The 14,783-nt window shown below is 39.6% G+C and overlaps 1 protein-coding gene across 7 annotated transcripts in view; it reads left to right on the top strand.

Annotated features, from left to right (window-relative positions):
• diaph2 (diaphanous-related formin 2) overlaps positions 1-14,783 on the top strand; it is a 400,637-nt gene that overhangs the window by 334,027 nt on the left and 51,827 nt on the right. For 3 of the 7 annotated variants that reach the window (XM_055224546.1, XM_055224548.1, XM_055224549.1), the window contains 2 exons: positions 1,630-1,722; positions 2,358-2,423. In XM_055224546.1, the coding sequence (XP_055080521.1) occupies positions 1,630-1,722; positions 2,358-2,423 (159 nt within the window). The remainder of the gene's footprint in view (positions 1-1,629; positions 1,723-2,357; positions 2,424-14,783) is intronic. The other 4 variants (XM_055224547.1, XM_055224550.1, XM_055224551.1 and 1 more) reach the window with 2 other exon arrangements.

The following is a 14,783-nucleotide window of genomic DNA, read 5'->3' on the forward strand; positions in this document are numbered from 1 at the left end:
GGTGGTTCCAGATAAATGTTTACCTGCCACTTAACACTTCCTACCTTCTGTCACGTCCTTGCCACAGCCTAAATTACAACTACCGCCACTATCTGAGACTTCACCATGTTGCACTCTTGTCCACAAAACCTCTGCCACCCCCCCATACAGACCAGTGCGTTTGCTATCTTAGGTGTAGCGCTGCAATTTGAGATAAGCACTACTTGGCTTGGCTTTTGGTTTTGTTCTGATAAAGCCGGTCTAATTAAGCTTGATTTAATCGGGATTGCTTTTAAGAACAGCACACAGCCGGAATAGATACTTTGATTTCGGAGTAGCCCTTGGGAAGGACTTGAGGAAGAAAGCGGAAGAATGAGATAGAGCACGGAATTAGTCTGAGTACGAGTGAAGCGACGTGTTTTTAATTTGCATGAGACATATTGCTATTCTTAGTTTCACCGCTGTCTTTCTTGAATGATAGGAGGTTGGGTACTTCACTTAAATAGCATGGCAAACTGAAATTCCTAAAATGTTCAAAAACGCACTTCTGGGTATTCGACGTAAAATTGAACAAAAAATAGTTGGTGAGGGCGCCAGCTGGACCGGGACGTAACCACTCCAGGGACTTACACTGTTTTGCATCTGCATTGAGGTCCTGCTCCTACACCCATTTTCATAACTTAAAATTCATAAAGTGGAAGTTATTGTCAAGATAGTTTTTTTTTTGCTGCTGTCTGGAGCAGAGGCAGTTGTCTCCGCTCTGTTTTAAATGCGCTCTTTCAGCTGTGGCCGTGAACTCAGACAACTCGCGACAACAAACCCGGACCTCCGCGATAAACACCGGAGAGAAAGAAAGCTAGTTCATTCATGTATGCAAAAGAATTGATGGCCAAGTCCACAGCTCTACAATAAGTCACTATAATGATCCTAGTTTAAAATAATGTCTGTTCTGGTCCTGGATGATAGAACGCGTGCCCCTCTGACTCATTAGCATCGGGGCTTGAAGACAGATGACCCAGATAGCGAACCTTAGCTTATTTTTGAATTCCTTTTCATTTTTGGCACTAGATGTTCTCGGTTAGGCTGTCACACCATGCCCTCCTTTTTGAAAGCGTCAGCTACCTGTCTCTGTTCAGCTATGCCTGTATTTTCTCGCTCTACAGTCTTCGGCGACAGCTAAACATTGGCCAGGAGGAATGTTTTTCCAAGGCCAGCCCTGGTGTCATTGACTGAACAATGATAGAGCGCCTCCATATTGAGCGGCTCCACACTAAATCTTTGTAAAGAGCACTTAGCTCCCCTGCGTTAGCCACAGAAAGAATATCTGTCAATGACCATCAGCGCATGCTTTTATCCCCAGACTCCTCTGCCTGTATTAGTTGCCAAAGTGTGTTTTCTCTGCTCGCTGTATAAAGAGGCGCATGTGTGAGCGGCAGGCCTCCATCTTAACCATGTCTATAGAAAGCTTGTTTATACACTTCTATGCTCGGGCTCTCTCTGTGATGCCATAATGTACGTTGATTATCTGCACGTCTTTACTCGGAGGACATGGAGTGCTCTCTGCGGAGGACCTCACTTGGGACATCTTGTGTGTATAGAATATGAGGCTGTGTATTATTAGCTACTTAATGTCTTTATCTTTTCTTACAGAGGGAGATGAGACCGGAGTGATGGACAGTCTAATGGAGGCTCTACAATCCGGAGCGGCTTTCAGAGACCGGAGAAAACGGACACCTCGTAACGGTAAGGCCACCGGGGCACTGGGATGTTCGTAATGTTAATAATCGTAAAGTGTGTGCTTATTGATATAGCATGTGGTATGGAAGCAGCAATAAAGAAGTTCAATAGTGCTGTTGTTTGTTTGCTATTACAGTGCCATTATGCAACAATACACACATCTAGAATCAGGTTGTTTTAGCACAGTCTCAGCGTATAATGTTGTGTACATTGAAACAAAAGCATATCATTTACTCAAGTATCAGATCAGCCTTTTTCTGCAAGCTTATACCATTTCAAAAGACTTAGAAAAAGCAACATTTTAAAACAAAATATATAAAATGTTTGAATGTAGTGTGGAGGAATCAGTGAACAAAATTACATATAAAATACAATGTTTATTTATATTTATGTATTTATTTAAAATGTTGCCTTTTTATCAGCATTTTTAATTTCATACTTCTTCAACACTTAAACATGACTTACATAAAATCATTACTTCATATCTCTTGTCATTTTGCGGTCAAACCTTGGGAGAGGGCGATTCCTTTTACTGATCTGAATTTCTCTCCTCTGACGGGTTACTCACCGTATCCACTTTTGTTTCTCCATCCTCCCTTCTTCTTCCTTCTTCACTTCCTCATGACCCACCACTGTTGCAGGTGATCAAAGTCCTTCAAGTCCAAGCTCTCGGTGGCCGGGTGCTAACTATGGTAACCGAACTCTAGGTGTGTGCATTTTATACTTTCACTTACCCCATCAGCGCACAATGAGTAACACTTTGTAGGTCCGTTGCACTCTGTTGTGGCTCACGTCTTGTTAGATTACCCTAACTATGCTGCTCTACAGTATTTCCAATTGTAAAGAATTGTCTTGGATGTAAGATTTACCAGCTGAAATAGACATTGAACACAGCTTCTTTTATTGTTGCCCCCACATGACAAAATATTAAACCAATTACTTACAAGGTACCGCACAACAGCACCTGGCAACCTCAGTGTTAGCGTCACTACTTCCTGTTCAGAGGTTTTTGCTGAGTTGCGCTAAAATGAATAAATATTTAAAGATAAGACAGTGGACAGTGTTAAACATGTTAAACACTAAACAAATGAGATGAAAACTTCAGCGGAGGACACTTGTTTCGAAAGGGATATGTTTGTATCTCAGTGCTAATGCTAATGCTAATTTGAGGCATGACAAATATTAAAATAACACAAGTAACTGAAATAATCTACATACAAAACAATCAGGAAGTCTTTACATTACTCAGTTTTAATTTTAATAGGTTCTTTAATAGTTTATGCTTCTAATAAAAGTTAGCATTAGCAAATGTAAATGTCACATAGTATATTTGTGGGTTGAGACGTCACTGAACAATATTCAGGGCCCAATATGTTCAGTTACCATTGCAAGAATAGAGCCAACGCTTCAGTGAAGGTCTACTCACTTCATTACATTTGGTCAGTGAAACATTTTTAGACATATGACATTTTATACAGTTTAATAATGCGGTCATAAACTATAGAAATTACAGCTGTGGGTGTTCAACATAAAATTGAATAGTGTTTTTGATATTAATACTCATCTCCAAATGGCTCGATGTAAATCTTACATGAAAGACCTCCAAAATGTTATACTGCCAAGACCAGGGTTATGGAAATTACCCAAAGATATTGTTATGCACACTAATATATCAAAACCATTTATGATATCTCATAATTCCTGTCTGGTAGAGCAGCTACAGTTAACGTTTAATGATCTGACTCTTTGTAGAAGCTTTAGCTCTCAGCATGATACAACCTGCGATGTAGTGCTGTGTTTCCCATTAATAGAGGAGACTATGGTGGCCGCCCGTTGTCTAATTTTCACCCTCATAGTCTAAAAACTCGCGGAGCAAAAAACTGTTAAAAGAAGTTATACCTTATGCGTGTATTTTTATTATTAACCTACAGAAGTGACCATGTATAATCTGTAATCAGTGCTTTTCTGATGATTAGAGGCAATAAGTGACATTTATACACCATAATGTTGTACAAAAACAAAAAAAAATCAAATGTAGATCGCCTGTGCCACCTTAGTCTTCATATAAACCTGTGGGAAACACTGGTAGTGCTTATATTCTGGGCCTGTTTATTTCTGGACATGCCTCTAACCATCCATAGTGTCTGTTAATAACCTTTATTTTACCCTCTGTCTGGTCAGTGATGTCAAGCAGCAGGCTGTTCTCACACATCTTCTCTCTAACACATTTTGGAGTCTTGCTATGCAGGGCCAAACACGGTCAAAAATCAATTGTCTGTGACTCTCAAAACATTGCTTCTTTGAGTGTTGCATCAGTGTCTGTTGCCGTGTCTATCTTGGCTGCATGGCTTGAAGTGCCTGACAGTTCGTATAGTGGGATGTTAAATGTTAGTTTTTTTTTTTTTGTATTATATGTGACAAGTGGCGATGAAAGGTGAGTTATTTTGTTGCTATTCCTGACAGTCCCCCTGGACGCTTTTAAAAGACAAGTTCAACTTGTGGAAAAGTTTCCTAATTCTAGATGTTTTTGTAGCAAGTAGCATGAAGACATTTGTTGATTGATAGCGTGTTAAACATGTGTAAAAGAGTTTTTGATGAGGAAACAACATTTTAACATAGATCAGAAAATAGCGTAATATGGGCACATAAATGAAAAACATATTTTCGCAATTTGAGTGATTTTGATTAATTCAGGGCTCAAAATGAACTTTTGTACTGGTAGTTTGGAGCACAAACTAAAATAGGAGCGTAAAAAACAAAACGTATAGAAACTTATACATTATACAGTTTAATTATGTTGAATTTGTTAATTTATAATCTATTAATGTATCTGTTGGTAATTAGTGATAATTGCATACAGTTGTTTATATAGACTCAATTTTAATTACCCGTACACTAAGAATGCATCGGCTATAAATGACATTTTTTATTATTATGACAAAAACAACCGGAATCAGGCCTACATTGTGTTTACTTTGAGTTACAAGATGACTTCTCTCTGTTTCTGGCACATTATTCTTTAAGTTAAAGATATGTAAAAAGATATATGCTATGTTAATTCACAACTTTTACAGGTGAACCATGTGTGGAATGGTCTACACAAGGCTGTAACTACCTCCATAACAGGCACTAATAGTACTAGTATTAATAATGCTCTATAGATACTCTATAGGTTATTGCTGTATCAGAGAAAATGCTTGTCCCGTCTGAATAGCTGAATTGAGTGGAACATTATGCCTCTATGAGCGCCACAACCTTGAATCCATTGCAGTTGAGACCAGCATAGTACTGGTAAGATATGGTTGGCCACTTGTGCACTATACTGTGTAATGCGCCGAGAGACCCATGCAAGGCAAACACTATCACTTTTCAATGTGCTTTACATTGACTTAAATGTACCAACATCCCTATCACAGAAGGTAAGCACTGGTTATATACAATGAGCTGTGCACTTCTCGTGGTCTCCCAGAATGCGTTATGCCCCAACGGCTTCCTGTTTATTGATATGGAGCTTGGTGCTTGCGGATTTGTGCGGGCTGCATAGATTTGCTACTCGGAGGTGAGACGCGAGGGGAAAATCCTTTTGACATGCAGACTCCATGGATTTTTCCTAAATGGAATGTGGAAATGAGTTCAGCTGCTACTGTAGAGCATAGGGGGGAGTTTTGTCTCAGAGCCTGAATGGGGACAGACAGAAATCCTAATGTAGTCTTTAAGCTGGCTTGTTGTGTGTTGAAACAATTAAGTTCCCCAGACAATTTGGTGACAAAAGTCCTTACTTAAAACATTGCTTTGTAGCCATTTGGGCATGCAGGGAATTGATGTTTATTTAGTTTTTGTTATGTACATATTTGTGTGTGTGTTCGACTAGGGATGGCTACGATGCTTCTTGTAACACAATTTTTGCACTTTAAGACGTCTTTCTTTGCACTCCGATCAAACGAACCAAATATATTCACTCCTGTTTGTCATGTCGGTTGTAATCTCACACTTTAAAACTTTATTAACCTCCCATCGTTCCCCAACAAGCACAGAGAGCCTTCTGCAAATCTCCACGTTACGTCAGAAAAATGACTTCGTTAAAATCAGCGTGCCAATCTTTTGCCGTTCATGGGGTTTAACTAGACTTTTGTAGACTACCTCCAAGTGTCAAGATGAGCACAATTGGAGGCGCCGCCAGTCACAATTACAGCCAATTCCACAAACATTTTTCATTTCCTTGTCTCCACTTTGATGGAAAAGCTCACCCAAGAGGCCCTGCTCGTGTGTTATGCAATTACATGAGCCAGTTCTTATTCAAAACACAAAATGTACGTGGATTGATGGAGGCCAAATGGTCAAGATTCATTATAAGGAGTAGCATCTCAGTAAGTCTTAGTGTGTTTACATGCTAGTAGAACAAACATGGTGCTAGTTGAACTGTAACTCTCTTGTTTAATTAACTTAAGGTTTATGATTAGCTTTTTACTAATGGAAAAATGTTATTCAAAACGATGGTTGCATTTGCCTGAGCTTAATAACAGTAGACTCCACAGTACTTCTATTACCAATTTTAGTTTTATGAAATATTGCAAATATTGACGATATATATTGCTGTATTTTACGGACTGTAAGCCACACTTTTTTCATTGTTTGGCCGGGGGTGAGATTTATACTCAGATGGGATTATGTTAAATTATTGAAATATATAATTTCACCTTTTTGACAACTGCACGAGGGCACTGTTGGCTTGTTTACCAGTATGGCAGCCACTCTTAAGTGCCACTTCATCTACTTCCGGAGCTGATGGACCTATATATGTTACAGTTCACTTGTTTAACCACTGGCACTGACGTTTTTGTAATACCTGTAACAAAATTTACTTGAATCGTTTTCTTTTATGGATTTCATATTTAATTCCCCCTAGTTTAAGGTCATGAAAACTACTTCCTGTTTTCTGGTTCAGCCTTTTACACTAATGTCTTACACGACAGAGCACTATTTAAGAAAACAACTGAAAAGTAATATATAAAGTTTGTTTACTAGCAGGTCAAAATGGTATATATATTTTCTATGCGTTCATATGAAATTGTGTGTGTACATGTAATATGAGTCAGAGTTTATGTTATATATTATGTGTTTTCTAGTTCTACGGTGTGATCTGCGATGAAGAAGTAAGACTACAGTAAACAATAGTGAAAAGAAGTCTCTTGTCTGTCGTGTTGGTGGACAAACTGGCATATGTTGCATTAGCGTAGTTATCTGATTTACTGTTATCTTACGTTAACATACCAGACACGTATTCAGTTTGTTGACGTTGTCGTTAGCGTGCTGTACTGCTATTCAGCCTGTTGTTCTCTATTTTGTTATTATTATAACTTGTCTTTAAAGATAAAATATCTGTTCTTGGTCTCGGATTTTGTAAAATAAATGTCCCCAAAAAATGCAACATATAGTTCAGCGCGACTTATATATGTTTTTTTCTTCATTATTATGCATTTTTTTGCTGGTGCGACTTATACTCCAGAGCAGTATACATATTTTTTTTAGTTTTTGGGGGAAAAACAAAAATTAGAATTATCGTAAAAAAAAAAAAAAATTAAAAAATGGTGGAATATCATGTTCAATATAAGAGTTTTTGCAGTATTGCCATTCGCCACATCATGGTAGTATCAGTATTGTTTGACCTATTGAATCATGACTCTATGATTCCCAGCCCAGGCTTTTCATGTAATACACAAACTGCACCTTTTGTTGCGATTTCAAATCCAGCTTTGCATACCCCTACCCTACGTGCTATTTGATTGGAGTGAAAGTTCAAAAAACAAGTGCAATATCTAGCCTGTGTTGTGTTTTTGGTGAGACAGTTACCTGGGCATCTGGCAGAGATCGGTGGGTAGAAAGCGGCCCTTCGTACATCCTGCCTGATCGATTTTTGGTCAGGGATGAAAGCCACAAACTCAGTAGGTCTCTCGTACTGGGGGGCATCCCAAAAGACACATCAATCACATTTCAAAGCCAGTCGTATTTATTTACAGCCCTTTTCAACACCAATACAATCCCAAACCACGCTGCCCTGTTTTCTGCTTCCGACTTCACCTTCACGATACGCTCCATCAAAAGTTCCCTCTCCTTATATTCACTAAGTCTCTTAAGGACTTATTTGACATTGAACTGGTAGGGATCATCTTTTGGCCATTTAAAAAAGTTGAGATGCGGTGATATAACGCACGTCAGGATTAAGGAATTTCCGCTCAGCTGTCTAATCCCCCAAAGTGTGAGTAAATTCACGTGGTCTGGCCAGAGAGTGAGCCCCCTGTAGGTTTAACGGAAATCAGAACACATTTTGGCTCATAAAATCTAAATGGAACTAGATAAAGAGGGATCTGGGATCATGATAAAGATAAGAAATACTGATCGTGTAAATGTTGACCCTTCCAACATGCATTCCAAAGGCTTGTTCTGTTCCATACGTTGGAAATTTTCAATGGGAGAGTTAGCATTAGCCACCAGACATCTCAAGCTATGAAAAAACAACAACTATTCAACTACACATGAATAGCACCAGGGCCTTGTTAGAAAATATTGCCACGTGCAGAAGTGTTTAGCTTAGTTTATTGATGCAGCAATTTGCGCAAAAATTTGCATAAAAGCTAATGGAATAAACTAGCTAATGTACTAAACATTTCTTAAATCTAACATTATGTTGGACAGATTGCGCAAAAAATATCGCGTGCCACAACAGTTGGACAATAACATTTTATTTTGTTTCATCAAGCACCACAAATCCTGCATAAATTAATAAAGTTTAGAATACAATGGAAGTGGAAGTTTGGTTGGCAAATATATAAACAACCACCATTTGTGTCTGCAACATTAAAAAGTAAAAACAAAAAATAAAAAATATGCTGCCTTATTAAAATTATTGTCTTAGAACATTTATCCTGGTACCATCTTGTGTGCGCAGCTGGAATGGTCTACAGGCCTAGTCCACATACTTTTCCTGGTTTAATCCCGGTTTAGCCTAGCCTTGAATGCAGACTTGATTGAGTCCTGGTCTAGTACTTTACTACTCTAGTTTATTCCCAGTCTAGTTCAAGTTTAGTTCTCGGTTTGCATAAGTAAGAACACAGCGGCACGAAATAGACAAATATATATAGTTGCTTGTTGCTGCCACACTGCATGAGAGTCAAACAGTGTGCGGCTGTGTGAAATATTGTGGGTTTTGAAAGCACAGTTATAAGTTACTTTTGTTGCTTGGGGAAAGTCACCACTCATGTCAGATTTGTTTTGCTGTGTCACTCGACTGAGTTCACTCTTACGCAGTTCAGCACGGGTCAGAAATCAAAAATATGCCATAAACATGTCCCTGTATTCTTGCGGATTTGTTCTTCAGGCTCAGTTTGGCCTCAGAAATCAGAATATAATGTGAGGGAATATGAAAATAACACACCGGAAGTAGTGATTTTGTCTATGCTAATATTAAATCCCCCTGAAGCACTCAATTGCACAAAGGGTTAGCATAACTCTCCCTCCCCTTGCGCGTTTCATTAAAGCTTACACAGAAAGTGATAGTGATCATAATTCTCTCCATAATTACCAATTCCAACATCATGTAGCCACAGGTTTATCTAGTGTCACACTTGTTCGCTTACAGAGGTGGGAGTGTGTCCTTTATCAGATAGGGCAATTGCTGAAGGGTGTCTGAAGCCCCGTTCCCTCCACCCCCTCCGGTGTGCACTTGAGGCTGTTGACAGATGTTTTTCATAGGGGCCCATCCCAGAGGCCATACTACAGGAAGTCAGGCTAACATGATTTGGGGCCAAGGGGGGCCGAGGGGGTTCTGGCTCCTCACGCGATACCTTGGAGGGATTGGTAGATGAGAGATATCAGTAGACTAGATGAGGGCACAGCTCTGGTGAGACTTGCTACTCGGAATCTATCACCTGCTCCTCCTTGATAAGGGTATTTATCATTGGGCCAAAGTGAAAGGCCAATGGGGAGGAATGATCCATGGACCTCCACTTGGTTTAAGAGTTGATATCCCGGGGCAAAGACCAAGCCATTGTCCCTCCCATTGACCCACAGTCCCCTTCTGGAGTCCAGCTCATTTTTATATCCGCAGTCCAGAAGCCATCATGGAACTATAGATGAAGATTTTATGTACCATTTGAGTACCCTCGGCGTTTAACTGATTCGTTGTGTGACAGTGCCAAGAGAGGGTGTAAAGTAAGTGATGTGTGACGAGTGGCCATTTTGAGAGTATAAATCAAATCTTAATAAAAGGCATACTGTATGAGTGGACATCAGAGGGTTTGTCCCACTGTTGAGTAGCAACTAAAAATGTATTAGAGACAAAGGACAGTCCGCAAGCTTGTCTCATGCAATCAAGGCCTCAGATAAAAATAAGTCAGATAAGAATTGGGTTTATGTTTAGTTTTGTTTTTCTTTAGCAAAGTCAAATCAATATTTGCAGACATCTCCACACATTATACCAATTAAACTCTACACATTTAGTACAGAGGCCAGAATAAACAGCAATAATACCTCCCACTAAGAAGGCTAACAGCTATCCCCTGCCTCGTCTGACTGGATGATAAGTAATCATTCTCAATAATATCCTAGAGGAGGGTTTTGCTGTGGGCTCTGCTTTTCACTCCAAACAATATTGGCTTTCAAGTATGTGGGCAGTTATGAAAGGTCACCCTAAGTGTAAATTGTCAATACTGGATCAATTTCAGAGTGCAAATATGCTTTGGAGGCCCCATAATGGAAGGTTTTATCTTATTCCTACCCTGGGCACATTCATGCAATAGGATTGATATCATTCATTGTTTGATGAATTCCTAATAGACCTATAAACTTGCCGAGCTTAAAGCCAAAGGAATGCCCAAGAAAACCAAACGGGGCCGAGGCAGCCCATCCCACCGGCTGAAAAATTGCCCTCATATAATTCCAATGGAATCTGGCCCGGACCATCATGCTTAGTGTTGAAAAATGGGCGAGTTGCGATGGTTAAATTAGACCTTATTTATAGCTCATTAGGCATACAGCGGGGCCAACTGATGATAAGCCAGAGAACAAATAATGCGCGGTGAAATAAGATGCCATCCTGTATGGTTATGCGTTCCACTGACAATAAGACGTGCTGCCAGGCTAGAATGCCTCCTCGCCGGCTGCCATTCCCGCTGTTCCATACCGACTTAATATATTGTGTCTGCTATTAAAGACAACGCCCTGACAGATGTTTGTATTTGAAATGTCAGTATCTGTCAGACACAATGGACCGAAATTAATATTTTATTCCCCATTAGACGTCCTGGCCTCCGTAATAGCTACTACTAAAAGGAGCGATGAATGATAATGGCATTTCCAGTAAATACATCTGAAGAGAAAATGTGTCAGCTAATCTGGCGCACATAGGATCTGTGAGGACGATGCCGGTAACAGAGATATAAAAGAAATTACAATGTAAGTGATACGTTAGGCCTAAGTGTTTGCCGTCCCCATTCTTTTCACATTGGGTTAAGTGGTGTTACCGTAAAAGTAATCGTCTAGTCGTCTGCAAAAGTCATGTCTATTAATAGTCAAACCCATACGTGTCAGACCGACACTACACCTTTTGTACCGCTCCAACTTCTTCAGAAACTCAAAGTGAATTCGCTTCATTAATCATGGATTGCCAGTCAAAAGTGTGTTAATTATTTCTGAGGCTGGATTAGACAACTTTGGATTTTGTTAGCGTGAAGATCATTTAATTAACATGAAGTACAAACACAGTGTTCTTCCAACAGATGTACGTCTGGTGGTAGGGCAGGCACTCCTTCACATCAAGGTCTTTACCTCAAGTAAACCGATGGAGTCAACACAGCTTTGTCTGCGCACTAATTAAAACTTGGAACATGTTTTTTGGAATGATAAAAGTGACGTTTTCTAGTAAAATCACATATTCTGATTGATACATACTTCATTGGGGAACTAGTCAAAGATCTTGCCCTAGTACAGATATATTGTATAAGCAGCTCTTGAGGTCAAAATAAGACAGCTGTGTACTGTCTGCACCCAAAGAAAGTGGAAATACGTGCTTAACATGCTAGTTGTTGTTAGCATTGCCGTGTCAGTTACTTAACATTTAATTTTTGGGTAACATCATCATTGCTTCTTTAGAACTAATGGCATTTGAATAATACTGGCTAGGTGTACGTGTAGCTTCAGAGTCTTGACATAGTAATGCAGCAGAACTCTTTTTTTCCTTCTGTGAATGTGGCAGGCACTCAACTGTACCTTTCTTGGATCTTTGCATTCCTCATATAGGTCACTGTGTATTTTTAGTTCCTCCTCTCAATTATTAAGCATACATATGTTCACAATTATTTCAGAAAGTAGTAAACACAACAGGACTGCTACTGGCACTTATTTTTCTCAAACAACGTGCCCTTTCACCCCCACGCACAGATGCAATGTGGGTGTGCAATCAGTAGAATACCCTCCTTCCCTCCCTCCCTCCCTCCCTCCCTCAGTCCCCTATTCTCTTCCAGCCGAGTCTGATTATGGCTGACATGCTTCCATCACTAATGCTGACTGATGCCCATTTACTCTGCTCCTCACTTTTATTTATTTATCTGTTTATTTGTGTCAGCTTTATTTATTGATGCACCCTCAGGACGCGACGGTAGCTTCCACGCAAACGCATATAGCCGTAGAGCCAAAATGGACGACTGTGCAAGAGCGCTATAGCTGAGAGTTCACCTTTTTTTTATTTAGATTCCTGAAGTCGCAGTAATGGAAAAGCGATATGGCCCGTTTAGTTACTTAGCGCTAATCCCCGAAGGTCTTAGGCTTGTTTTTTCTTAGCTTTTATCTCTATCTCAGTCTTTTTTTGACATCGATTCGGTTATCCTCTGATGGAAAGATTGGAGAGGGGGTCAAATTACCCCCTTGCCACTCACAGCCACATAAAGTCCACGTAGCGCATCTCTGTTATATTTGACCACCGGAACACCCACGGGAGTTTTAAACGCACGCTCCGTTCAATGCTCAATGTTCATAGAAGCCGCTATTTTTTTCTCTCTCCCTAAATCGATTTTAAAGTGGGATGCGGTTTTCCAGTTTCGCTGCATATTCAGGCTGCCTTTTAATAAGATGTCCCTGCGCTCGCAACTGTTACATGGAATGACGCAATTAGGCCGTAATGAGTGTAAGTGTAATTGTTGTGTGTTCTTACAATGACATATTTGCTGTTGTAAGCCGCTAAGGGAGTGCCCATGCTTAATTACCCACAAGCTAAGGTCATGCTAGTGTCTTTGACCACGATTCCAACGGAAGACCTTTGTGCCACTGCTATAGAGCAAACAATGTCTGTCAAGTTCAGTGAAGGATAGCTGGTGCGGCTCTCCAAATCTGATTTCCTGAAAATACAAAGATGAATTGGGTAATAATTTCATTTGCTTTTTTTTTTTTTTTGCTTTGGATGTGTTGCCTTATTCACACTTTGAATTAAATCATCCAGAAGTCTCCCGGGTGAATCTGGGGTCAATGGAAGATTAAATATAAATGGTCGTTTAGCAGCTGATTTAAAATTGATGAGGTAAGTCGGGTTAAGGGAACAAAAATGGCTTGTGTTGGGGGTGACCATTTGTTTGGATAGGGACCAGACAAACAGCTTTAATATAGCAGCGGGCCTAGCTCTCCCTGACCCCAATAGAACAGAAAGCGGAAAATCCAATATTTTTAATTGTATTTTGGCCCCATTCTTTTTGTTCAGATACGATTGTACTATGAGGGTTTGCTATAAGGTTTACATGTTATTTAAAGTGCTATACCAGATTTTTACCACCCTAAAAACATGAAAAACAGAACTAGTATAATTAAAAGTATTTGCAGTGGCCCAGAGTTACTAATTTTCCACTGTGAGGAGTTTATACACACCTTTCACAACTTTCAGAGGCCAGAGCAGAGTTTAATGTCACTGTGAAGCTCACAACAGCTAGCATGCTGTCAGTGCACTTACAGTTTATTTTTTGATTTTTATTTAGTGGAGAATGCGCTATAATTACAGACAGTACAGAAATTACAACATATCTACTAGAGGAAAATTGATTTTTCTTAATTGCATGAAAAAAGTCATATACAGGTCTTTAGTCTATTCAGCAATCGCACGGGAGTCAAGTGATCAATGAGGCGACTTTAGAAAGCATCACTTTTAAGTATAAAACTGCACAATGTTTTATTATAAAATATGGAACCCGTTATAACAGTGGGCTCGCCATCACTGTTTATTTGAAGAAAACAGCGTTGTGTGAAATGTATCTATAAGGGACTACTTCAAAAACTGCCAGAATATATCACCTGCTTGTTAATCATTGATACTGGAACATTAAGAACTAGCCACACCAAAACTGAGACAGGAAAGAGACAGGAAAGAGACTTTTAGCTGTTTTCCTTCACAAAAATGGAATACACTCCAAGGAAAGGCAAAACTGGATACGTCGGTGACACAATCGCAAATTAATGATCTAGTAAGAAACTTTAATACACTCACCTGCTCCTGTTTCTAAAGTTTTATATGGACTTGTGCACTTGCTTGTTTTTCTGCTTGCATTGTATTTCAAACAGGGCGCCCATGAAAAAGAGAGCCCAAAAAGACAAATAAATAAATCAGATTGTTTTGATAAATGCGATTACAGTAATAGAACAACTAATATCGCAGGAAATCCGCAGACTGTGTATATAAAGGTGACGTCGCACTCGCTTAGTTCACTTCTTTATACAGTCTGAGGAAATCGTATACATTTCCACATTATCCTTGGGTTTTGCTTTATCACTGTGGCTGAAAGTTACTGTTAACATGAAAGAAATAAATTATAGCATAAAGGAAGGAAAAAACAGTGGGAGGCGAAAAGAAAATGCAAAAAAGTGCAAATGTGAATCTTGACGCCGTTTACTCCCCCTTTTGTGAGCTGTGGAATAATGAAATCAGCCGTGACACTTCACCCTTTTAGCACCTGCCCACACTGATGCACTGAGCTGCTCCATCAGCAACTCCTGATTGGCGGCGCATGGAGACAGGGAATCTACCCCACTGTATT

The sequence above is a fragment of the Periophthalmus magnuspinnatus genome, chromosome 10 (genome assembly GCF_009829125.3).
Source record: "Periophthalmus magnuspinnatus isolate fPerMag1 chromosome 10, fPerMag1.2.pri, whole genome shotgun sequence".
NCBI lineage: Eukaryota > Metazoa > Chordata > Actinopteri > Gobiiformes > Gobiidae > Periophthalmus > Periophthalmus magnuspinnatus.